The sequence below is a fragment of the Vanacampus margaritifer genome, chromosome 1 (genome assembly GCF_051991255.1).
Source record: "Vanacampus margaritifer isolate UIUO_Vmar chromosome 1, RoL_Vmar_1.0, whole genome shotgun sequence".
Classification (NCBI taxonomy): Eukaryota; Metazoa; Chordata; class Actinopteri; order Syngnathiformes; family Syngnathidae; genus Vanacampus; species Vanacampus margaritifer.
In genome coordinates this window covers 34,105,371-34,132,881 of record NC_135432.1, presented here as the reverse complement: position 1 = coordinate 34,132,881, position 27,511 = coordinate 34,105,371, and the positions used below count along the sequence as shown (strand labels likewise).

Here is a 27,511-nt window from a genome sequence, read left to right as displayed (position 1 = left end):
GCCAAAAACTGTTCACTGACAAGCGCCGGAGTGTTCTTTTGTGTGGAGTGTTGTGAGGTGCGCGCATGTTTGTGTACGGTACCTGACCAGCTGCCTGGATGCTGAGGATGGCCACTCGTGTGTCTGGGTCATTCTGAAACTTGTGAACTAACTGCATTCTCTCAGAAGATGGGACACTGCCATCGATACGAATATAACCAGCCTGTGTAAAAAAAGTAAACAATGCTAACTGCATGTCTCTACGTGTCTATATAGAAAATTATACAAGTTGGTACACCTAAAAAAGCTTTTCCTCCACTTCTTAATTTTCATATTTTTGATGATGATGATGATGATGATGAATAGACTAATCTATGTTAAAAGATTTTAGATTTTAGAATTTATTGCCATCTAGTGGTGAAGTAATAATTCACTCATTAGAAAAACCCACTATTAATTTCAATAATGTGCAAAAAAATAGGTTCTATCACATCAACGTATATTTTTTTAATATAATCGTAGTTCTCGTAATCATGAATTATATTACATAGGTTGTACCGCCCCTTACAGGAGGCTGACATGTTTCGCCACCATTTTTCTGCTATGGATAGCCGAAGGAGAAGAACATAGGGTAGCATAGGTAGGCTAGCTCTTGCTAGCTTTTACTAGCTTCTCCTGCTAGTTGTTCTTGTTAGCCACTTTAGCTAGTTCTTGCTAGCCGCACTCGCTAGCCGCTCCAGCAAGTTTGCGCTAGCCACTGTTGCTCGCCACTCCTGCTCACCGGGCTGCTCACTCGCTCGTTCGCTTCAAATGATAATTGGTAGAAATTGGTGGTAGGCTTGCGAAATGCTGTCTCACCGTGGAGGCACTGTAGTGTGTGTGCATTCTATTATTTCACCACTAGATGGCACGTATGCTGGGTTTAGACCGTCGTGAGACAGGTTAGTTTTACCCTACTGATGACGTGTTGCCGCGATAGTAACCTACCCCTCCGTGAGTCATCACCTTATCGTGGTGGAGGGGTTTGCGTGTCCCAATGAGCCTGGGAGCTATGTTGTCCGGGGCTTCATGCCCCTGGTAGGGCCACCCAAGGCAAACAGGTCCTAGGTGAGGGACCAGACAAAGCATGGCTCAAACGACCCCAATGACGAACACAAACCTTGGATCTTCGTTTCCCTTGCCCGGACGCGGGTCACCGGGGCCCCCCTCTGGAGCTTGGCCTGGAGGTGGGGCTCGAAGGCGAGCGTCTGGTGGCCGGGCCTATACCAATGGGGACCGGCCGGGCACAGCCCGAAAAGGCAACGTGGGTCCCCCTTCCCATGGGCTCACCACCGGTGGAAGGGGCCAAAGGGGTCGTGTGCGCAGTGAGTTGGGTGGCAGCCAAAGGCGGGGGCCTTGGCGGTCTGACCCCCGGCTACTGAAGCTAGCTCTGGGGACATGGAATGTCACCTCTCTGACAGGGAAGGAGCTCGAGCTGGTGTGCGAGGCTGAGAAGTTCCGACTAGATATAGTCTGACTCACCTCCACACACGGCTTGGGTTCTGGTACCAATCCTCTCGAGAGGGGCTGGACCCTCTTCCACTCTGGAGTTGCCCATGGTGAGAGGCACAGAGCAGGTGTGGGCATACTCATTGCCCCCCAGCTAGCCGCCTGTACGTTGGGGTTTACCCCGGTGAATGAGAGGGTAGCCTCCCTCAGCCTTCGGGTGGGGGGACGGGGTCATGACTGTTGTTTGTGCTTATGCACCGAACAGCAGCTCAGAGTACCCACCCTTTCTGGAGTCCTTGGAGGGTGTGCTGGAGAGCGCACCCCCTGGGGACTCCCTCGTTCTACTGGGGGACTTCAACGCTCACGTGGGTAATGACAGTGAGACCTGGAGGGGCGTGATTGGGAGGAATGGCCCCCCTGATCGAAACCCGAGTGGTGTTTTGTTATTGGACTTCTGTGCTCGCCACGGACTGTCCATAACGAACACCATGTTCAAGCACAAGAGTGTCCATATGTGCACCTGGCACCAGGACACCCTAGGCCGTAGTTCGATGATCGACTTTGTAGTCGTGTCATCGGACTTGCGGCCGTATGTGTTGGACACTCGGGTTAAGAGAGGGGCGGAGCTGTCAACTGATCACCACCTGGTGGTGTGTTGGCTCCGATGGCGGGGTAAGATGCCGGTCCGACCAGGCAGGCCCAAACGTACTGTGAGGGTCTGCTGGGAACGTCTGGCAGAACCCCCTGTCAGAAAGAGTTTCAACGCCCATCTCCGGCAGAGCTTCTCCATTGTCCCGGGGGAGGCGGGGGACATTGAGTCCGAGTGGACCATGTTCCGCGCTTCAATTGTCGAGGCGGCCGATCGGAGCCGTGGCCGTAAGGTGGTTGGTGCCTGTCGTGGCGGCAATCCTTGAACCCGCTGGTGGACACCAGCGGTAAGGGATGCCGTCAAGCTGAAGAAGGAGTCCTATCGGGCCTTTTTGGCCTGTGGGACTCCGGAGACTGCTGACGGGTCGACCGGCTGGCCAAGCGGAATGCGGCTTTGGCGGTCTCGCTGAGGCAAAAACTCGGACATGGGAGGAGTTCGGTGAGGCCATGGAAAACGGCTTCGAGGAAATTCTGGTCCACCATCCGGCGTCTCAGGAGAGGAAAGCAGTGCACCGTTAACACTGTGTATAGTGGAGACGGAGTGCTGTTGACCTTGACTCGGGACGTCGTGAACCGGTGGGGAGAGTACTTCGAAGACCTCCTCAATTCCACCAACACGCCTTCCTTTGAGGAAGCAGGGTCTGGGGACTCTGAGGTGGGCTCCCCTATCTCTGGGGTCGAAGTCGCCGAGGTGGTTGGAAAGCTTCTCGGTGGCAGGGTCGCGGGGGTGGATGAGATCTGCCCGGAGTTCCTAAAGGCTCTGGATGTTGTGGGGCTGTCGTGGTTGACACGTCTCTGCAGCATCGCGTGGACATCGGGGACGGTGCCTCTGGATTGGCAGACCGGGGTGGTGGTTCCCCTTTTTAAGAAGGGGGACCGGAGGGTGTGTTGCAACTTTAGAGGGATCACACTCCTCAGCCTCCCAGGTAAGGTCTATTCAGGGGTGCTGGAGAGGAGGGTCCGTCGGGAGGTCGAATCTCGGATCCAGGAGGAGCAGTGTGGTTTTCGTCCCGGCCGTGGAACAGTGGACCAGCTCTACACCCTCAGCAGGGTCCTCGAGGGTGCGTGGGAATTCGCCCAACCAGTCCACATGTGCTTTGTGGACTTGGAGAAGGCCTTTGACCGTGTCCCTCTGGGAGTTCTGTGGGGGGTGCTTCGGGAGTATGGGTTACCGAGCCCCCTGATACGGGCTATTCGGTCCCTGTACGACCGATGTCAGAGTCTGGTCCGCATTGCCGGCAGTAAGTCGAATTTGTTTCCGGTGAGGGTTGGACTCCGCCAAGGTTGCCCTTTGTCACCGATTCTGTTCATAACTTTAATGGACAGAATTTCTAGGCGTCGCCGAGGCGTTGAGGGGGTCCGGTTTGGTGGCCTCAGCATTGCATCTCTGCTTTTTGCAGATGATGTGGTGCTGTTGGCTTCTTCAAGCCGTGACCTCCAGCTCTCACTGGATCGGTTCGCAGCCGAGTGTGAAGTGGTTGGGATGAGGATCAGCACCTCCAAATCCGAGACCATGGTCCTCAGTCGGAAAAGGGTGGAGTGCCCTCTCCGGGTCGGGGAGGAGGTCCTGCCCCAAGTGGAGGAGTTCAAGTATCTTGGGGTCTTGTTCACGAGTGAGGGTGGGTTAGAGCGGGAGATCGACAGGCGGATCGGTGCAGCGTCTGCAGTGATGCGGACGCTGTATCGGTCCGTTGTGGTGAAGAAGGAGCTGAGCCGAAAGGCAAAGCTCTCGATTTACCGGTCGATCTACATTCCTACCCTCACTTATGGTCACGAGCTGTGGGTCGTGACCGAAAGAACAAGATCCCGGATACAAGCGGCCGAAATGAGTTTCCTCCGCAGGGTAGCCGGGCTCTCCCTTAGAGATAGGGTGAGAAGCTCGGTCATCCGAGAGGGACTCAGCGTAGAGTCGCTGCTCCTCCACGTTGAGAGGAACCAGTTGTGGTGGCTCGGGCATCTGGTTCGGATGCCTCCTGGACGCCTCCCTGGGGAGGTGTTCCGGGCATGTCCTACCGGCAGGAGGCCCCGGGGACGACCCAGGACACGCTGGAGAGACTATGTCTCTCGGCTGTCCTGGGAACGCCTTGGGGTCCCGTCGGATGAGCTGGCTGAAGTGGCTGGGGAGAGGGAAGTCTGGGCTTCCTTGCTAAAGCTGCTGCCCCCGCGACCCGACCCAGGATAAGCGGAAGAAGACAGACGGACGGACAGATGGCACTAAATTATACACACTGTCTCTATTAGTTCACCACTAGGTGTCACTGAGTTCTACACACAGTTTCTTCAAAGTCTTGTAAATTATAAATTCCATCCATTCATCCATTTCCTTTTTAGTTTAAAATTTTGATATGCGCTACTTTGGTGTGGACACATTTTTGCAACATTAAAGGTATGAGTCCATTGACAAATGTCATTTGCAGTCATTGGCCAGGTCATTTATGAGAGCATTTTGTCCTTTATAGTAAGCCAATGTTTATTGGAAAATAAACTCCAATGTTTTCAAACAAATCTGTTGTGACGCACTTAGTTAAGCAGCATATTTATTTAAAATTCACTTCTTTCATTAGTTAGGGTGAGCATGTCATTCAAAACACTAGCATGCAGTCCACTAGCAATGGAGCGCATCTTCTTTATTAATGCATGCGTGTTTCAGGAAAAAACACGCTCACGTAATTGGAGAGAGGTCAGGTGACCAGATTTGTGTTCACCCATACTTGATTTGAATAAAAGCTCTTACATTTACAAAAAGGGTGGTGTGTGCTGGACACTGCAAACAAAGGGCAGTTTATTAACATGTACTTTGTATTTGGGATATTTCTGTAACAGATGTGCAAATGAACAAAGCTTAGTGGAGGGTCTGGGATGAATCCAACAGCAGTAAACAGCATTTTGTTCTGCCAAACAAAGAGAGCAGCAGCTGAAGGTCCATTCAAGCACAACTTGGCTGAGTTGCTAATGCACCACAGCGAGTGCTATTTTCTTTTGTTTGGATCCTTGGGTCATGTGGAGCTGCTCCATGTTCACACTGTGCAGCTCCAACATGCACCGTAAATGTGAGTACAGTATCATGAATATTTAGCTGTGGCTCACTAGGAAAAAAAAACATTGGAGGCCAGTTTGACTTCTCCTGCATAAAGGTCAAAAGCAAGCATCCGTGTGCTTTTAACATCTTCTCAAGGCCACGAATCACTCCGAAAATAACTTGCTGTTCCAACACCTGCGTTTTTCTCTGGCATTTGGTTTTCGACAAGAGCACTTAGAACTATCAAACCCAACCCAACCATTGTGCCACAGGGTAAAGGCCTGCAGCAGCGAGGTGCTATTTGTGCCATGTTATCACACACAAGAAACAGCCTTCACTGCTTCTCATCACAATGTCTCACAGAGGATTCCTTTTTTAGACCCAATGTATTAATTGGGGAGTGCGAACACAGCGGAATGAGCGCCTCAAAGCGGAAGGTGCTATCGCACGTTGTCGAGAAGATTTAAGTACATCCAACACCTCCTCGACCTATGCCGCACACACAATCTTGAACCCTCCTGCTAGTTGCCTACGCTGAGCTAAGTGATGCCGTTTGCGTGTGACAACTTGTGAATTACGTCTTGGACGAGAAGCCCTGGAAGTAAAAGTTTACTTTTTGAGCGAGGAGAGTGCGCCTTCTTCACTGAAGTTAGACTTTGCGATTATGTTTAAAAGTGCACGCACATGAATGAAAAGTGATAATAACAGAGGTAATAGCAATTACCTTGGCCTCAATGGCAGCCTCGGTGCAAGCCTGCAGCATAGTGAGGTGGTGGGCAAAAACCAGGAACTTGAGTTGCTCTGCCTCCAGCATCATTTTGATGTAGTCCTTCACTGCTCCAGCCTAGCATCACACGCATGCACACACAAGCACGCACGCACGCACGCACGCACGCACACACACACACACACACACACACACACACACACACACACACACACACACACACACACACACACACACACACACACACACACACACACACGCACACACACACACACACACACACACACGCACGCACGCACAGAAATAGACACAGATTAAAGGGAGCCACTGAATCTATCAATCCACTGGTGGACCGCACAGGAAGGAATTGGCTAGATCAGTGAGGAAGTCAATTAATCACAGCAGCATCCTCTCTGTGTGATCAATTCTCTATTGAATGCCAAGAGATCTGGACTTAAAAAGAGAGTGAGAGCACAAAGCAACTGCAAATCAATACCTTGCAACTCAGAGTTATGATTAGTGTGCTGCGCTCAGTCTGAGATTACGGGAAAAAATTCAGTTTCGGAGCCATGTGTATCCAGAATTGAACACATTATGGAAAGATTGCGATTGAAAAGCTGTGTCATGACCTTAAAAAGATTTTTATGTTCCACTTATAGAATCCATACACAATATCATCTTCTTTATTAATGTGCAAGAATGCTAAATCTGTCAAATTTGATGTAATTTAAACCAATCAAATGCATGTATTGATAAAATATCAGACAAGTTTTATGTCAAACTAATCCAGCCATTTTTATTTAATATGACATATATATTTACCTTTAAAAATTATTAAAATCTTTAGATATTGCTATCTCTGTCAAATTACATCAGGTCAGGATGTGTTCTATTATTATTTTTTTTTTAAAAAATAAGCAGTATCTTCCTATATGTGGTTCCCCTGTATCCTGAAAAAAAAAATCTGAATCCTAGAAGATATGAATCATGAGTTACCGTTTTCCTCCATTGACATAATAAAATACAGCATACAGCACATACGTCTGATGGTGATGCCAAGTGATAAGCGAGCTGACTGCTTTAAAAATTGGCCCAACATTTGGCGCGAGACAAATGTGTTTTCAGACCACAGGCGCACAATGCTCAATAAAATAAAAGGCCCAAATGGTTCAGCTGGTGTTTTTGAGACAGACCTAACCTGAAAATAGTGAAATGAGTGGAAGGACAAAGTGCCCACACTCCGTGGCATACTTGTTTCTAAAGCTTAATGTTGAATGTATGTGTGTGCATAAAGAGAGAAAAAGCGAGTGAGTGAGCAAGAGAGACAGAGCTCACTGTTTTGGAACATGAGCTGCATTAGTGAGTTAGTAGACAGAAAACTAATATTATTACGCATCTTTTGAGTGGCAGTATGTTTCCTAATGTGCTGACCAAATGTCCTCCTCCTGCATGTGCTCTGATGCCGTCACTGTACTGAGTTGCAGCCCTTTAATACTGATTAAGCGGCTAATGTTAATGTTAAATAAACCTCGTCAAAAGCTTTAAGATTGTGTACTTTTGTTTCCCCCATCTGTGTCACAAGGTGTGTGGTGGTGGCACAGCCAAGGTGGCTCTATAAGTGCTGTGCACAGTGTACAGAAGCATTTCATTTCATTTCATCTTTATTTTTGTTTCAGGCAATAACAGAGCGCACACAGTCAGTGTCAAGTTCCACAAGGAAAAACAACAACTGCCTTTAATTCCAAATAAATGTAAATATCAGACAAAGATAACTGAAGTAAACATGCAGTAAAAATGCAGTCTTTACCATATTGATTTTAATTAAGGAAAATATGATACTGAAAGCTACCTGGCCCTGTGTGAAAAAGTAGTTGGTTCCCTTGTTGAATCATGAATTATCTGTGCCTAATTTTCACAAACTGCACCCAAGCCTCCGTGTTCAATCAAGAAATCACTTAAATAGAAAATGCCTGCCCTGACATAATCAAGCGCACATTTCATCTATGTGTATTCCCCCAATCCAGACTTCTGACACACCACACACACGTAAGATGAAAATGAGCGCAAACACCAAAGAGGAATGATTCATTGAATTCTGAAGTTGGGTGTAGATCATGGAGCATGCATTGTACTTTTCCTAAGACTTGTGAAGATCATTGAAATCCATGAGAAAAATATAGCACACTTTAAATATGAAAATATCTTCCTACGTATGAGTTGTCGGGCAGTCAGGACTTGTCTACTGCTCTGGTAAACTCACATTAACACTTAGAAGGAGAAAATCTATTTAAAAAAAATCAGTTTGAAATGGATTAAAAACACTGTTTTAATCGAAATACTGTGCTTATGACTGAATGTATGTTTGGTGGTCCATAAAAAAAAAGGGACAGATCAACGTTGCACCATGGAACGGGTGAGTTGGACACATTTAGACGATTGGCATAATAGAGCTGTCAAACGATTATTTTTTTTTAATCAGATTAATCACTTCTTAGAATTTTGATGAATACGATTAATCGCTTCATTAAAAATGCTTTTTTATCAAAATTTTTTTATACACGCTCATCTCATCCTCTTTCTTCTTTTTCTAATCAGTTAATTACATGCGTAATTTAAAATGGGAGGAAAAAATGACCCCGATAGTTTGACATGGACAAATATTCTGAATGGCATACGCAAACATTTATTAAATGCATTACTTTAATGCATGTAGTTATGTTTATCACTCAAACACAACCTGTGCTACCTTTAATGTAACCATCCGCTGTCAGCTAAAGGATCATCTGCGGTCAAAATTAATAGTGTGATTAATCTGCGTTAATACATGATTAATGCGATAATTTTTTGTGATGAATTAATTAGTTAACGCTTTAACTTTGACAGCACTAAAAGCAAATAAAAACGATTGATGATTGAATATTGAACTAACCATTGCACTATTATGACTGGCGCCAGTAAATATCACGACTAAAATGCTGTACTAGCTGACTCACAGCGCTTCTTTGACCAGATTAATAAAATGTCACTCGCTCACCATCATGGGGCGCTGGACTTACTACAGCCCCTGGAGCGCATAAGAGGAACAGTACCCAGAGTACTGATCTGTCATGAAGGTGCGTAAATGACAGACTTTAGTTAACAGGAGAATCTGCGCAGCCAGCAAAGTGCGCAGATGAGCGCCTTTCTGATTGGATCTGATCCGATTTTTCTGACTAAACCAAGAAACACAAATAGGGTTTATTTACAACAAAATGTAAATTCTCCAAATCCAATTCAACCCATTAGGAAGAGGCAGATGCATGATGAATATGATGTCAAGACCCAGGTAAAACTAACAAGGAGACGCATCAAAAACAAAGTGAATTAGGTTACAATGAAAAAAAAAAAGAACAAAGTACAATCCAAATGAAGAGTCCAAACAACAACTTAAACACGGCATCCTGCTTGCTTCTGCTCAACCTGTGACCTTGACTGACAGCTTGAAGCTTATAGTCGACAAAAAACATGTAATGCTGGGTTAACTGTAACCTGCAGGCAGGCATCTTGTATCATTTCACCCATGGTGATGACGGCGGCTGTGGCTGGAATGTGGAAGCGCAGTACAAGCGTATCATTCAGCATCTGCTCATTTCACCATTGCGGGGCAAGAGACATCTGAGAATAGTGCCAACTAGGAAGGAATATGAAGGTTTTTATTTGAGTCAAACAAAGCCCACACTGGACAGTTAAGAGAATTTTTCAGTGGTGTGAAATCCCACCTCTGTAATCTAGATACCTCCTGTGACCTAACAACTTCAGCAGCCATGGCACCTGCTCTGGCAGGAGAACCTCTGCTTTGCCTTGTTGATAATTAGTCTGTGCTCCAAATAATAACTCACTTCACCAGGTCTGCTGACCCTTTTCTGATCGGGGGGTCCTCATTACTGACGGCTTGGTTATGCAGGCTCCTTTCCGCTGAGTTTAATTAGTGCACAAACTTCTCAACTGTCTGAAGCGGGCCGTTAGCTTGCTTTAAAGTCCGGCATCAGAGCTGTCCTCTCTGGGTAATTGGGAGCAGATGCTTGGCGGGTAAAGCAATAAAAATACCCCAAAGACTTTTTGGCACCATCATCGCCTGGCCGACTGGCAGGCAGGCAGGAAGGGGCCGTGTTGCTCGTCAAAGTGACATAAATGTGATATTTCACTGTTCTTCCCCCTCTCGATGATCCCAAAAAAATCCCCTAAAGTATGAAAAGTGTGTCACGCTCTAAAAGCAACAGAGGACACCATGATGGCACTCGGTCAAGCACAGGCTGCTGCCAAGGCTAACAATGTGAATGTGGATTGGAATCAGACAGTACACCTTGATACTTGCCTCCTGCACATGCATAAATTCACAGCTAAATACCCTTACCCTTGTGAATATTCACATAGTTTTAAGCAATCCTGCCCACTGACAGACAAACAACATCTTGAATGTGTCGGTCAAGGAAGCATCTGCCTTGAGATGGATGAGATGGCTTTTGTCATGTAAGGAGTAACAGCATTGGGCTAAATTGAGCAGAATCCAATCAGCAAACAACATGACGTCCAAAACAAGATACAAACTTAGGCTCGTCGAGTAGCGACGATGATTGCATTCGGTGGTTATCTCCGGAGTTTGTAAACCTTGGGGCCGCGATTCTCGTGGCTAAGGTCAACAAGCTAATTAGGAGAAACACCACCCACAAACATGGCAGATGCTATGCTTGGTGCAATGTTTACTTTGCAACATTGGAGGCAGACAGGCTGCCATAGCAAGAGGATCAAACTTAGCAGCATTGCAAAGCGGGAGTACAGGAATGGAACGATGCATGTATCCAGCCGCTCTCACCCATTGTTTATTTCCTTTCAGTTCAAACTGAAAGCTATTGTTTCCATAGCAACACAATTATAGAGGTGTTGGTGCAGGGTGTAATCATGCCAGGTTGGATGTGACTAAATAATACCATAGTTGGAACCCCGGGCTTTGTCTAAGTGCTTTTTACCAGCAATCATTAAGTTCTGTTTCCATGGCGATGCTCTGCCATGAGATCTCACCAAGACGGAGCATCAAGTCACCCTTTTTTAAGACAATTTTATTCCACTGATTTAATGTGATATTTTTATGCAAACTCTCGGCTTTCAGATGTGCCCGCAGGGGTTAACAACGTTGGATGGCAAATTTTGATTCATCCGGTTGGGTAGGTGTTGGTTTGTTGACAGGTTTGTGTCAGATGACACTAATGATGTGATGGTGCAATTTTCACAGCATGTTCCAGTATTTAAAACCACAAGTTCCACTTTGGTGTCAGTGTTTTAGGCCAATTTGACTGCAATGATAATACAGTATTTGAAAAACAAGAGCTAAAAAAGTTTTTGGGGTGTGTTAAAAAAAAAAAGTCTAGTTTATTAACATAAAAAAAACTCAATCATACCTTAAGCCCAGCAGACATTATGGAAGGCTGTCTTGGAAGCAGGGCTGCCAAGATTAGTTGACTAGTCACGACGACGTTGACGATCAAAACCGTTAACAATTAATATTAATAGTCGACAAGTCGTTTATTTATTAATTTATTTGAGGCTCTGTTTTTGTCAAAAAATTGCCTCGTCTCGCACTTCTGGCTGGCTGGATGCCATGTCTGTGACGCACATGCGCAGTAGTGTTCATACGGGTCATCCGCGATGGAAAGAAAAGCATTATGGGTAGTGTGGTGTCAGGGCTAACCCGTGTTAGCAACAGAACCTGAAACTTCAGGTGCATCTCAATCAAAATACTTAATACAAGGTAAACTTCCCTTTCATGGAACCATGGCAGTGATAAAGCAGCATTTAAAAAGGAAGCATGTTGTGGCTGATGCCTAATAATATTTCTGGCATAGTGTAGTCATGTCTGGAAGCTAGCATTAGCACCGTGTTAGTACCGTGTGCGTAACATGATGTTCTGTTTGGCCTGCTAACATATAGTAGTAAGGTTTACGGAGGCTTTAAGTCAGTGAACTCACGTTCATAAATAACCAAAACAACCAAACGCGTTGACATCGAACGTGCTCCCTCACGGAGGTCTTTTTCTTTCCGTTGCGAGTCGCGACCACGCACAGTGTTGCGTTTATGAACTCGAACATAGCAAGAAACATGACAGCTTTGCTATAAGCCCTCAACGGAAACACATTACAATAAAGCACAAAATAGTTTGTTATAATATGCAGTACAGTGCTTAAAAAAAGTTCCTCCTAATCTTTAATAATTTCTTTCTTTTCATTTCAAGTGCATACCACATTTTGTTGGTGTAGATCAATGGATGGATGGATGGATATTTTCCTAATTTTTCTCATCTGATTTCACTACCTTCGAGGCCTACATTAAAAAAAAGGCTTAGAAGAGTGAAATAGTATAGTTTCATAGTATTAGTGCTACTTTGCATATTTTTTGGTTCAATTTTAAAATACATTAAAGATTTATAGCAAAAAAAAATTCTAAAGCTCTGCGTATCACCATCATTTTATAAACATGTCAGAAATTATGGTAGAAGCTGCGAAATCTAATCAAAGTTCAATGTACTATAATCTTAATTGTCTTCATTAGTAATTTGTACATACTTAAAAAAAATTCAAAATGTAAGATACTGATGGTTTTAAAACAAGCAGCTGCTTTTTGGTGTAATATGCTGCTATTTACCACATATTTTCGCTGTCCTGTGAAAAACACGTTCATCTTTGTCATTTGTTACATTTTTAGGTTTATGAATGCAGACATCCCAAAAACGTTTAAAAAAAATAACAAAAATGTTTTTCAGAGGACAGCAAAGATATGTTCTGATTAGTCGACTAATCGCGAATACTGTTGGTGATTAGTCGACTAGCAAAACAATCGTTTGTGGCATCCCTACTTGGAAGCAGGTCGCCCATTACCTTGGCAATTGCTGTTTGCTTGTACATCTGCGTGATCAGGCTCATGACTTGAATGAAGGGGTTGCTGGTGGCGACAACCTCTGACCCACATCCCTTCATCAGTCTCTCCCACTCGGCGAAGCTGGCTGTGGCCTCCTGCATAGCAAGGAGAGGGCACATTCTTCAACATCTTTCTCTTTCTATCCCAACTCTTTTGGAGATACAGTATAAAGGGCAAAACAATTAATGGTGCTGCTGGATGTCCTAGTTTTCCTGGAAGGGAAGAGAAAGACGCAGGGGGAAAAAGGGAGACAATTCCCAAGGATGCCACCCCCTCCGACTGGGCTACTCTGTTAGGTGGGTCAGGAGCATCTCCCAATTATAGCTACCTTGTGACAAGCCGGGGTCGAAGATGGAGAAGCAGCCAGGCCGCTACAATAAATCAAAGATGCCTCGTGTGCTCTCAAGGTGATTGGCGAGGAGTATTTAAAGCAATAGTGGAGTGTTGCAGTGGGAGCGGATGCCAGCAGCATATGTGACCTGCTATTCATAAGCAGGTTGTGTTTATCATAAAAAATAGGGCAATACGTGGTTGGTTAACAGCAGGGTGTCCTATATTGCTACACTAGTTTGGATTATAATGCACCACATGATGTAGAAGCCTGACAAAAATTAGCATGCTGTATTGAATCATTGCAATTTGATTACATTTCTGTGCAGCATGCCTTATGTTGGGTCTTTTGTTTGTAATCTTCAGTTGAATCGCAAAGAACATGCGCAACTTTGAACATAGTCCTCAAGTGATACATGTGAACCATATGGCGAGCTGGGGGAGGCAGATGAGGTGGTCAGGGATGGAGAGATAAACGCAAAAGAGACTTATTAATGTGCACATCCTGTGAGAGTTTTCTTGGCGGCAATTTTGCGCTGTGTGTTCAAGACAACAAAGACGTTTTGGTTAGAACATGAAAGTGTTTCCATTTAGTGAAATCATGAGCATTTCAGTCGAACTTAGTCTAAGTCAAGTTTGACTGAATATATAAATGGGATCATATTGCAGGAGAACAAAGCTCCGTTCCATTTATGTTTTGTTGCTCAGATGTTCCACTCAGCAGCACCTGCATAAACAAGGGTTTGACAGTCTGGAAATGAGTTTTTATTCCAATTATAAATGTTACATTCAAGCTTAACAACCTGCTGTTTAAAAAACGAGTGGATAAACACTCCGCCCATGATGAGTCACTTGACCACCACAGACAAAAAGGCCAGGGCTAAAAATGTAAAGGGCAGGTGGGGCATAAAAAGTGCCTGGCAGTGGAAGATAAAAGCCATCATTAGGGAGTAAAATGAGATAGGAGGGCTAGGGCCCATCTAGCGAGTGGTCCTGGAGTACACATTTTTAAGGGGGTGGTCGATGGCTGTCTTGGGTTGGAAGGACTTTCAAATTATTTATTTATTTTTACATCATGGTAGGAAGCTTATGTCCCCGTTTCCCATCACTAGCTGCAAGATTCTCTATTACCATTTAAGTATTAAAAAACAGTCTAAGATTCATCTAATAACTAAAAAAAAAAAAAACATCAAGCAGCTGCAGATACTGCCTCCACCTGAGACGAGTTATCTGCTTCAGCCAACTTTAGATAAGCTCAAGAAAAGCTACAAAACACAACAATAGCTTTTCCAACAGTTCTGCGTGCACCTAATTGGCACCTGTATAGAGAAGCATTGACCACATTTTGCCACAAAATAAAGCATTCAGGGACGTTCAGGGTAAAAATGCAGCGTAGTCACTTTTATGGGCATCTTCCTTATTGTTGTGTCACTCCAAGAAATGGGGCTGAGTGTATAATTAGCGCCAAAACCATTCATTTTGTGTTTCTGTGCACTCCTGCAGCTGCTGATGTGAAAAAATAAAGAATGTCGGTGCTGGTTACCTCCACTGGGAATTTAACACACAGTCTACAATGGACAAAGTTCTAAATTGATACATCTCAAATAATCAGGGACATACACACACACGCACACACGCACACACACACACAATGGAATTTCATATTAGTATGATTGTGATCCTTTCAAGCTATGCCTAATCCACAATGTTGATATATTAGTGGACTGGTGCTGGACATCTCGAAAAATGCACAGATGAACATCCCTTGAGGGAAAGCAGTGCTGGAATATCGAATGTAAATTTACCTTTGCAGCCTCCTTTGGAAGGTCGAACGGAATGCGCTGGCGGATTTTGGGCGGAAGCTGACTAAGCACCTCAGCCTTAAGGCGACGGATCATGATCTGGCTCAGCCGCTGGTGCAGCTCCTCTAGGTTGGATGCCCCCCTACAATCCCACTGCCTGCGGGGTCCGAAGTACCTGCAAGAGAGAAATTAAGAGTTAAAAACCCATTACAAGCTGAAGCAAACTTCCTTAAATATACTTATTTACAGAAGTACCCTCAAGGAGTAGTTAAACACATTTAAAAATTCCCACCTGGGAGCTGCTTGGCACTACAAAAGTCTTGCATTGTAAACAGCGAAAAAGCTCTACTCACACAGTCGGGGATCCGTATTTTTGCATCAGGGTAATTTGCAGAGCAGCAAAGTAATTTGTCTCGAGGCCACTGCAAACTTTCACAACTCATCAGCCAAATGGGGATTTAGAATAAAAGTGGCCTTGTAGACAAAGGCTGGTTATCTGCCATGCATGTTGGCTGGACAAAATGGACAAGAAGTTGCCAAAATGTGCTGCTTTCCTCTTTAGTGTTTTCGGACTTGTTATCGCTAAGCAAAGGGAATTTAAAAAAGTGTCCTGGCAGTTTTACATACTTTTGCCAGTATGAAGTATGAGGATGCTGATGCCTCATGGTCACATATCCATATAGTGATGTCATTGAAGTGAGGACCGAAGTGACTTGGGACTTGGACATTTTCACAGGCCAGCACAGAAAGTAAATAAAACTGTGTTTACGGAGTTTAAGTGTGCTTTAAATAATTGGAATTAATCTCCAAGGAACACAAAAGTGGGCATTTTCTACAGGCTGTCTATGTATTGTTGACATGGATACAAGTGCCAGCAAAACAAAATAGTGACGTAATAGCAAAACAGTTCTTCCCAAATGTTTTGGACAGGGTTGAGGTCAGGGCTCAAAATTACTTACACACTAACGTCTAATCATGCCTTCACAGATCTGGATTTATACACTGAGCTCGTGCTGGAACAGAACATGCCCCTCTTCAAAGTGTCTTCATAATGGTGGAAGCATAAAATCATGGCTTGGTATGCTGAAGAATTAAGATTCAGGGGGAAACTGATGAGTCCAACCCAACTCCTGTTTGGTTAATTAATTATTGAAGAATTGTCTCTCAAGTGAGAAACGTATCCTTATGGTGTGCCTGGCTATATGAATGGTATTCCACAAACATTTTGATGTCGTGCAAAAAGTATCACCATTAAACAAAATTAATGGCGCTTCCAAGTTTGATGGCCATACAAATCAATGCATTTGATGCATTGAACCTTCTGGCTTTGACCATACTGTAAACATTGCAGCAAAAGGTGTAGGCCACTTTATTTAATCCTGCCGATTCTTGCATACGGAATAAAACTGCCTTGCCTTGTCTTGCAAATCATGAAAAACAATTGTCCACAGTGTTGTAGTGGTCCCTGGAGAAGTGGGTATACTCGCAATTTTCATTATTTTTTTTTTTAAGTATAGTCCAGGACAATGCCCTCTTTTAGAAACGGTGACATGTAAGAATAAAAAATCCATCATTTGTACTTGTTTACAATAATAAAAGTATCATGACTTGTTAAGAACAGTTTGATAACAAAAGCAGCCTGAAATAATGTAAAATGTATTTATCACAAGGCAAACAGAGTATTTGTTATAAAACAAATTACAATATGTAGTGAACAATGAACAAAAATAGTTAAATTAAAATAGTTTTGTGCTGAATCTTAAACTATTTGTCCCCATTCTTGTGTTTTAATTTGCTGGTACTTAAAAATCCAGTTCCAACCTATAAACCAGCCTATGGAAATTTAACTACAGCATGTAGTTAGTGTGTAACCGACAGCATCCACCCTGGGAATCTAACCCACGTTGCAATCAAGTAGCCCGTGTATGGGGGCAAATCAGTTCACCTGAGCTAAATTTCTTGGTCACCATTGTGGCGTGGGGGAGCATTTAAAGGATTGTTTTCCTCGACACGACCCGCCCTGCTCTGCTTCTGATTGGCTCATCAGTCCTCATGCCAAAAGTTAGCCAATCTAATCAGTGTAGGCAGGGGGTACCGGCCAATTAGAGGCAGAGGAGGGTAGGCCATGGCTGAACGGCGCATGCATCAGGGGGGGATTTAGAAGTGGGTATCACTCAATGCTGACTGAAAAAGAAGTGGGTATACTCCGTATACCCGCGTATACCCTGGACTACACCACTGATTGTGCATCTCTAAAACTGGCATTAACCCATTATATTTGAATTTAAAACCATGAGATACATAGTTCAACTTCCCGGTGTAACTTCATGCAACATTAGCTGTCTTGCACATGGTCTTAATGTTGGATTTACACTGCATGTTTCAAAACAATTCCTATCCCTCCCAACCATCCATTATGTTATTTATATTCCCAGATAAGCATACAGCAAAACGCATTGCATCATTTAATAAGAAACATAATTGCTTACCATGGCCAGTGGAAAGTGGGGATTAAACTTATTTAAATAATAAGCAAATGGGGTTTAATATTTATATTATTTTTATATAATTATAATTATAATTATATAAATAATTATAAAAATAAATAAATAAATAAAAACAGCTGTTCCTGCTGTGCTTACCTCTGCCTCTTAGGGGCAGTGTAGAGTCATGCATGCATGCATGGAGTACACACTTATTGTATATTAGATAAGAATAGAAGAAGAAGGTTGCAGTTGAACTTGAACTTGTTTTTCACAGATTAGGAAGAGTATATTTTTGAAATATGTTGATTAACTTATCATTTTTTCATGAAAAACGGGTTCGGCTACATTTTTTTTTTATTTGTGTTTGACTCACTCTCACCTGTAATGGGCATTGCAGTATTTATTGGCGTAATCAGTCCAGGTTCCAAACATTTTGGGGTAAAGTGCATCAATTTGCATGAAAAGCTGCGAAATACACAAACACACGAAGGTTAACGTCTCTGCAAATCTGCTGACAGCTTAATGCCGTAACATCATGTTCAATCAGTCAATGTTCAGCAGTGCATCATCATCATTCTTTACATCTCACTGCGTGCATTGAGCTAGCTATGAAGTTAATTGGTCAAGTGACATCCCGTTCAGGAGCAGGATGTTAACGTCGTGATTTTGATTAATTACTGAAAAAAGTAACTTGTGAAATGCATTTAATCACGCACTCCAGGCGACAAATACACTAATGATCAAAAGTTTTAGAGCTTTCCTTTTTTTTTACTTATTCATGCAGTTCAATGTTTCATTGTACTGTGAAATGAAAGCACAGAAGAACAAATAAACCATCCTAGTTACAAAATATATCATGAAATAAATCTATAAACTTGACTCTTGACAAAAAAAAGTAGCCACTTTAGGCAGATACAGTGTAACAGCTAAATCAGATATTTTTCCCAACTCTGTTGCACAAGTTTCTATAAATGTGTGGCAATTGTAGGTTGTTTTGCTGTCACTCATAAATTCAGTTTGTCCAAAAACAGCTTGATGTGGTTTAAGTGTGGAGACCTTTTTGTAGAAGTAATTCTGGAATATCTACTATAGTTCATTGGACTTGAACGGCTTGACTTTCAATAAAAAAAATAAAAAAAAGGTGTTCTAAAACTTTTGACTGTTAGTGTAATTCCTGGCATATCAAAAGTACTGATCCACAAAAAGCATTGCGACATCAGCATACTGGAACGTAACACTAACAACATGATGAAAGCGGAACCACATTGCTTGGCCTGAAGGATGGAAATTTCATTTATTAATTTCTTATTAATTTTTTTTTGTTTTTTTGGTGTGTTTTAAATAATGATCCATGGATATGTGGCGAACTGTATGGTTGTCTGTAAAAAAACACCTTAGCAGTGAAGCACTTCAAGCCTATCAATAGAAGCATGATCTTAGACAGCTCCAGTACGAGCAAACCTTTTCTTGGTAAGTGATTTAAAGACAAGAAATAAACTATAGGTACTGTGAGGCCTCCATCGCACCTGTGACTCAAGCTAACCCATGACCCTGAACAGGAAAAGCAATAGAAAATGGATGTGTTGGACGGGGAAAAAAAGGCTTTACAGTATATAATTATAAACTTTATCACTGGTATTCACTGTTTTGGAATTATACTGTAACTGAAAGACACCCCTTTTACCCCCCAATGTTTTCAATATTTTGAAATGCTTCAGTTTGAAAACTCATGGACAAAAGCTTGAATACAGTCAACTTGAATATCTGAGTTTGAGCCTTGTATACAGTGTCAGTTTAAATTGCAGTTTGAAGCGATATCCCCAAAACGGCACTTTAAAAATATAGCTACAGTAATTACTTTTGCTTTGGGTATGTAGCAGCACACACGTAAATTTGGAAGCACATATGCCTCACTGTGAAACCCAGGTTCAATTCACCATTGGAACATCTCTGCATAGTTTGCATGTTCTCCACATTGATTTTCTACAGGTACACCGGTTTCCTCCTATATCCCTGAATCATTGTAAATAAGGTAAGGTTAAAAATTGCCCAAGGTGTGAATGGTTTAAGTCGACAATAATATTTAATATAATACTTACAATATTCACTTTATTTCATTTCGTATGTGTGTGACCAATTCACCAAGTACCCTGCCTCTGAGATAGGCTTCAGTTACCCGTGGCCCAAAAAAGGACACGTGGTATAGAAAATTGATAGATTAATAGCCTGAAGGATTTTTTTTATTTTATTTACTATGCTGACTCAAATACCTTGTCGATCAAAATGTAAAGCCACTTATTATTTAGCTAGTTGTGCTCATAAGGGTTTGTAAACATATGAGCACAACTATAAATTATTTAAAAAAAAATCTTGCAACTAATACATATTAAGTTGAAAATTAATACTTACTGTATGTGCTTGCATGCACACACACATGCACATACACACTTCATGTCAATTTTTTTTTGTATTTGCAGCAGTTTCTGAGCTAATGGCAGGTAATCAGCAGCACTGTGAGAGCTCTATTCAGAATTCAGCACTTGTTCATCATAGGCTTTACAGACATCCCTCCACCCCCAATCCTTCTTCACACTGTTGATATAATAGGTGGGTGGAATGAGGGCACATCAGGAACGGTGCAGCATGCCCTGAGCTGTGCACTAACCTGATGTCAGCCACAGTGAGTAATGATGGCAGCACAATGAAGACTGGCAGAGAGGAAAGGGACTGAGCTTATCCGATTTATACTACGGATGATAAAATGTTATACAGAGTTTCAGATTCGAGCAGTCGAGTGGGAGACTTATCTCGAATCTAACCTCGCCACTGCAGTCAAGACTTGATAGCTCAACGACAGGCCCGGTTCTTTTCGGAACTAATGAGGTGGACAATTGCTGGTTCTGCTTTTTTCATTTAATTTGCTGACAATTTGTCATACCCCTTCCAAAAAAACAAGTAAATATTATTCAGGAGAAGGAGAACATTTACATCCATGCAGCAATTATTTTAGAATGTGAACTGTGAGATAAGTGAAACCCTTCAGGTGATGAATAATTCTGAAAGCATGTGTGCTCATTTGCAAAATGTGCACTGCTCAAGGTAGTTACAAAAGAATCAATAACATGAAAGTTTTAATCAGAAAAATGCTTAAAGGTTTAACGGCCAGGCTGCAATTACATTGAATACTGACTATTACGAATGATTACAATGGCAATTGAAAGTAACAATGCAAATGTGTAAAAGCCAAAAAGAGATAAAAAGTGTGTCATAATTAGCCTTAGCCTACAACGGGCTGACAGTACTTCTTACTGAAATCCATATTGAGATTTACTGGAAAGATTTTGCAGCTGATGTGATGGAATATGGCTACAATCTAGCATTTCAATAGAACACATAAAAATAAGATCATAAATCATCATGGAAAAGGAATGACTGCGTTGCTCAACAAACAACATTGCCCTGTGAACAGCCCTTCTTATTGTCTCTAAATTCAATAGTTTCTGTCCCAGTGTGCTTTGTTATTACATGTCTCATTTATTGCGGTGCATTCATCTCTCCATATTGGTCTTTGCAAATGAAGTTTCTGCTACAAAGGTTATTGGAATATACAAGATCCTGCAGGATCCGAGATGCTGGGATGAATTGGTATTTTTTGGCACTTCGGCAAGTTCCAGGGGCCAGCAGTAGAGTTCATTTTGTGGCCTGCTAAGATCTGAATCCCTTTTCAGGTTCCAGTATTATAAGTTGTTGGAGTTATCTTCAGCAGATTTTAAAGGAGTTTTGCACGAGAAACCTGCAAAATCAATCTCTATAAAGACAGTTTGTAGAATTTCACCCAAATTGGCCCCAGCTGCACCGGAAATCATTAAATATAAATGAAAACTATTTGCATTACCTCTTCCGGCCGACCCAGTGCAGGTGTACCAGTAAGGAGGATGGCTCGCTTGGCGCTCCGAATGAGAGGCACCAGAAGCTTAGTTCGGGCTGCATTCCTGGATTTGAGGTAGTGTGATTCATCCACCACAACCACTGAGAAGCCCCGCCTGCTTAGAGCCTCCACTAGGAGGCGTGCGTCTGTAGTGAGGAGGCCGTAGCCCAGCACGGTCACCTTACTGCTGCTAATACCCCTGCAAGGACAAAGAAAAATAAGCATGATGCACGTCTATAATTGAGGAAAATGCCCACGGATACAAACGTCTGACTGACATGTTTTAATACAACAACAATAGATAAGACAAGTCAACAAATCCTCTAATCGTATTCAATTAATCACAAAGCTGCAACATTTAACAAGCCTAAGCGAATGTATGCTTGAGGTATATAGACAGAATGCTTAAGCTAGTGTGAACTTAATGAGGATGCAGGTAAGATAAATACCTATTCTGTGCTTGTGAAATTAATTTCTAATGAATGAGTGACAAAAACAAAACTTTCACAAGTTCATAGTGTCTGTTACACACGCAATGGATCCGGAAAGTGCATTCAAACTTATCTAGTAGTCTTACTCCCCTCAAAAATGACAAAGCTACGTGGCCATCACCTTAGAAGGCACACAAACACCTGTCCAGTGCAGATAAGCCCTCACAACTGACAAAGCATATAAGGGCAAATATAAAATACAAGTCATGAGCAGTGAGCAAAATGAGCAATCAGAAAAGAGCTTTGGCGAGAGATATGAACCCTAAACACCTAAAAACGTTTATTTTTAATCTTGGCACTTTTGTCCTCAATCCCAAGACATTAAGCCTGTATCTCACTGAGCTGTGCAGGCTTGCGACGGTACACGTAGCGAGTGTTGCTTTTTCGGCCGGTTCGTTCCATGTTGCAAAACGTTGCCGAGCCACTTGCCACACTCTCTCGAACCCTCTTTCTCCATTCAGAAATGATAGTTTCTGAAATCGTTCACCTCTCTCAAAACGGGATTTCTGGAATTTAGCCAAAGAAATAATCTAATTGTTGGTCAACTTGATCACCAAGACTTTTCTTCGATTGCTCAGTTTGGTGAGGGAGTGCATGCGTCTGCCATTTAAATATTATTGTGCAATATTAAAGCAAAACAAATGAGCATTTGGTTTTTGTTGATTATGGCGGCACCTTTAAACAAAAGTGGTATTTTTTCCCTTTAATTTCCCTTGAAAGAACCACATTTCCTATGAGGCCAAGCGCATATCATCGCGAAATCCGGACGTCCAAGGCGCCCGCATTTGGACTGAATTACATTGTTTCCGGTGGCTATTTACTATTTTTTCTTTATACAGCACCATAACGTTTCTCAAGTATGTTAACAGCAGACGGTGGTTGTGATCTTACATTCACAAGCGCTGCATCCACCTACCTCCCTCCCTTCCCGCGATGCATTCACAAGCATTCGTAAACAAGAAAGCTAAATACTTTGAAAATATAATAATAATAATAATAATAATAATACTGTAATATTAATAATTTCAGTGTTTCTTTTACCAAAACGTTTAATTCTGTTTTGGCTTTGTTAATGTGGGTAATTCATTTTTTTGAGAAGAAAACTAGTGATAATTAATCTAAGGACTGCAATATAACAAAATGAAGATGATCTGAATAATTTTGCAACACACTGTGGATGGAAAGCCGACCCAAAAATGAATCTGCACAGTACAGAATTGTGTTTCATTTATTTCCTCACAATGTGCAATGGTATTTTTCTTGACAGGTTTACGGCTTTTCCTGCTGCCCCCACATGGCAAAAAATTACACATGTTAAAATGCTTCAAGGGAGAGTGAGTTTTCGGGGGGTTAGGATGGCCTACATGGTGTCGCTCTTGTTCTCCACCAGGTTAATGTCGCCAGGCTGCAGCTCGGGGATCCAGCGTTCCAGCTCCTCAATCCAGGGGTATTTGAGGGATGAGGGAACCACCACGAGGAGTGGCCACTCCTTCCTGAAAGCGTATGCCACTGCAATGGCCTGCACCGTCTTGCCAAGACCCATCTGGGCCAGCCAAATCAGCACATGGTGAAGAGGGAGAAAAACAAGTCAATTGTGCACCAGCTTTTCAGCAAATTGTATATGACGGCTAAGTTGATATGAGGCCCAAGTGTAATAAGGTCTAAGAATGATTCTTCTGTCAAAAATGATTAGGCAAGTGGCACTGCAGGACTAAGATGACAAATTCATTTGGAAGGTTGAAAAACTGATTTCTTGAGCCAGGTTTGTTTACCTCATCAGCAATCATACATCTGTAAAACAGAAGAAAACAGAAGCCTTGATAAGAAGGAGTGTAAAATCTGAAATTCTGTTGTTTTACTTGAACATGTCTGAGTAAAGAAAATATTAGGATACCTGGCCATTTGACCTACAGTAACTGAAACAATTGAACAAACAATGAATATATGGAGTTGGTTCCCACTTCACAACCCGTATAAATCCATGCTTGGGTGAGTTTCAAGAAGCACATTTTAAAAGCCCCATTAAACATCATTGGTAAATAAAATCGAGATTGTGTGTGAGGCCCTCTGGCTCTCATCTGTGACCTCTGACCTCACCAATATGCTTTTGGAGTGAAAACTATCAACGGTGCAAAGTGGAAACCACCTCCATAAAGTCTTCCCATTTTTTTCAGTTACAGTAGGTGTCTGTACGGTCTGGGTCATGTAAATATACCTGTTAAATTTGATTTAGGGGGGGGAAAAAAGCATAGTAAGCAAAGCTCATAAAACGTCCAACATTTTTGCACACCACGCACAACTTTAGATAACAAATAAGGTATAAAGCTCAACAATGAAACAATGAACATTTCAGCACATTCTGTAGTGCAAGCAGATCATCTTTGCCCAAGTGGTTTTGGTTCTGTTGTAATGACCCTTCATATTCATGAATGCCTCCCAATATTCTGTCAGCCCAAACAGAGCAACAGAACAGCTGAGTTCCTCAGACACGCTCGCTCATTATTCTTCTTCCCTCCCCTTCACTTCTCCCCTTCTCCCTATCTCCGCCCCATTTCTCTCTTTCAGCTGCGGCACATGATTAATGTGCACCTTGCCACTGGTGGTTTTTCTAATTGCCAGCACACCGGCTCAGTCAGCGCATTGTCCACACACATGCGCGCACACACATGCGCGCACACGCATGCGATCAGGAGCAGAAGGTGTGCCAAAAGTGTGAACATATTTAAATGAACATATTTCATATGTGCGCGTGCACATAGCACGCACACATACAGTGGGGAGGGTGCGTGGCTGGAGCAGGTGTTTGCCATTTCTCAACACATTAATCATCCTCCTTTAAATAACCTGAGTGTCGTCTTGACGGTTTGAGACCACGAGGATGCTGCAGTGCTGTTGCCTGACGACAGCACGATCCCCGTGGCTGCATCTTTCTAATGTTATCTCAGGAACCCACAAGCCCCAAAGTGTCAGGAAGTGGCCCGCCTTGCCTCCCAGGCCCTTTGCAACCATTTGATGGTTTTGACCTCTGCACAGTGATGTGTTGCGTGGCCTGACTAACCCCAATCTTTCAGCTGTGTTAAAGTTCTGAATGTGTGGAACCTTTCGGTAAGTGAAAAGCTGCTCAGTGGCTGGACCATGCACAAATGGCTGACTCAAAGGGTGCCAAGGTTTTGCCTAGTGGGCTCCCACACACATTAGGGGGTTCAGAGTGTAACATTGCTGTAGTGTACTGCGAATTGGAGAGCAAAACCAGGTTAAAAAATTCTTCACTGTATCTACCAAAGAATGACAAGCTTTTCAATAGAGAGTATATAACTACGCAAAATCCCTATTCAATAAAAAAACATCCATGCTCATTTTAGAATACATCGCACAGTGGAGCAGAGAGCAGCAAAATCCCTGCATGTACTAAAGAAAGCAACCGTGTGTTGAATTTCCACATTATTTTAAGGTTTTGTTTCTTTTCATCCGCGGAGAAGACTGAGGAATAGCAATTATGATGCTAGGATTGTCAGGGGAATTTTGAGTTTAAGGTAGACATAACTGTATATTACTTTTCAGGCACACTTAACAGACAGAATATGTAAACTAAAAAAATAAAAATATATCACAGTGTGTGGGTGCTTTGTAACTAGACTCAGACGGTTTGGCCTTGGATGGCTTTAATTATAATCATAGTCTTTGTTTCCTGTAATACCTACTGAAGTAAGTAAAAGACATTACAGGTATATTAATAATTTCCTCTCAAACGGTACTCTTAAAAACTTTAGTTGCTTGAAGTGAGGAAGTTAACCTACTGTACTTTATGTTCAATGACTCATTTAGACCTTTTCTCACTTGTTTGTATCTTGTATAATCTCATTAGTTTATTAACATCCATCCATCCATCCATCCATTTTCTTGACCGCTTTTCCTCACTAGGGTCGCGGGGGTGCTGGAGCCTATCCCAGCTGGCTTCGGGCAGTAGGCGGGGTACACCCTGAACTGGTTGCCAGCCAATCGCAGGGCACACAGAGACGAACAACCATACTCACAATCACACCTATGGACAATTTGGAGTGTTCAATTAACCTGCCATGCATGTCTTTGGAATGGGGGAGGAAACCGGAGTACCCGGTGAAAACCCACGCAAGCACGGGGAGAACATGCAAACTCCACCCAGGAAGGCCGAAGCCCGGACTCGATCTCACGTCCTCTACACTGGGAGGCGGACGTGCTAACCAGTCAGCCACCGTGCTGCCCTAGTTTATTAACATGTGACAAGAAAAGCTATGACATACAGTAGATGGCTAACGGAAAGTCAATCAAAGTATGTAGTGGTGGAAATGGCTGAAACGAGAACCCAGGTCTCTGGGGGTTCAAAATGGCATGATGAGTCTATGACAGTTGTCATGCCTAATTTATACCATACAGACTAACTCTAAATATGGTTTTACTCAGTGCCATTTTCCTTATGTGCATCTGGGGAGTCAAAATTACTTTATGGAGACTTGAGAAAAGTGTTTTTTTTGTGCGCGAGTACAAGTGCAGAGGAAAACATGTGCACAGAAAACTAAGTAATATAACCAGCACACAGTTTGTGAAGGAACAATAAAGCCTGTTTATCGATCCTCTCTTGCATGAGTGCAGCAGACCTCATTCGATAAAAGCACAGTCACTTGAAGTAATATTTTGGACAGCTCACAACAGCAAAAGCAAGCACATGCAACATCACTGTCAGAATCTTAATGGAAGTGACAAAGAGTTCTTCATGGATGCACTTTACTTCAAATTGACATTGTTTTCCCTCCAATATCCACTGTAGATAGCCACACTCAAGTGCTGACCAAGTGCACTCTGGGTAAAATACAGTATGTACTTAAGCATAACCGATTATAGGCCCACTTTGCAAACAACACATCTAGCCATATTCACTGGGATTTTATTGTTGTACTGTGCCATAACTTCCCCACAATATCCGTCATCTAAATGCATAAAAATCCCCTCGTCCTCCTACACTGTCCATGCAGCATGCTGCATCAGCATATGAATTGCAGCAACATTTGATGTTTTGGTTCGGTACTCCTGATGCTCGGAATGTGAAAAGACATGATTGTGAGTCTTAAAATAAAAATCTGCCCACGAATCCTCCCACACTCTTAGACATCTGACATCAATGATGTTCAGTGTCTTCCAGGAGGTAATAAAGGGCTGCTATTTCCTCTTCTTTTTTAACACCCTGACAGTCTGCCTCATCTACTTCCATTTCAGGTATTGCGACAACCCAAATTTCCTAGAAAGTGTGAGAAATCCAACAAGTCAGCACCTGCGCTCTAATTGGTAGGTAAAAACACCTGAGATTATGTAGAACATCTGGCCAATGAATTTCATTTCTGGATCTTGTGCTAGAACTACGTACAACATATTACAGCATGAATTAGTTTGAGCCTTGAATAGACTACCAAAGATCTTGAGTTTTCATCAAGGCTGTTTTGTTTACAGCTGGTATGTTTTTGATATACAGTAACAACATGGACTCTCTAAAGTATTCATTTTTCAAAATTCCAAACCCTCTCACAATGGATGGTCAGAAATTGTGTCATCAAACCAAAGTTAAACGCAATGAAAATGTAACATGAAAGGCAGATTAGCATGTATCACTGTCAAACACATTTGATGGGTGGGT

General features: G+C 42.7%; 1 protein-coding gene across 8 annotated transcripts in view; it reads right to left on the bottom strand.

Moving 5' to 3' along the window:
• The window catches only part of zranb3 (zinc finger, RAN-binding domain containing 3), an 83,024-nt gene that overhangs the window by 48,226 nt on the left and 7,287 nt on the right, over positions 1-27,511 (bottom strand). For all 8 annotated transcript variants that reach the window (XR_013289189.1, XM_077550492.1, XM_077550501.1 and 5 more), the window contains exons 3-10: positions 23,619-23,637; positions 23,211-23,389; positions 21,323-21,554; positions 17,807-17,892; positions 14,945-15,116; positions 12,770-12,904; positions 5,859-5,978; positions 83-202 (exon numbers count right to left, since the gene is read on the bottom strand). Coding sequence is in view for 7 of the 8 variants with exons in the window: in XM_077550492.1 (XP_077406618.1) it covers positions 83-202; positions 5,859-5,978; positions 12,770-12,904; positions 14,945-15,116; positions 17,807-17,892; positions 21,323-21,554; positions 23,211-23,389; positions 23,619-23,637 (1,063 nt within the window). In the remaining variant the exon portion in view is untranslated. The remainder of the gene's footprint in view (positions 1-82; positions 203-5,858; positions 5,979-12,769; positions 12,905-14,944; positions 15,117-17,806; positions 17,893-21,322; positions 21,555-23,210; positions 23,390-23,618; positions 23,638-27,511) is intronic.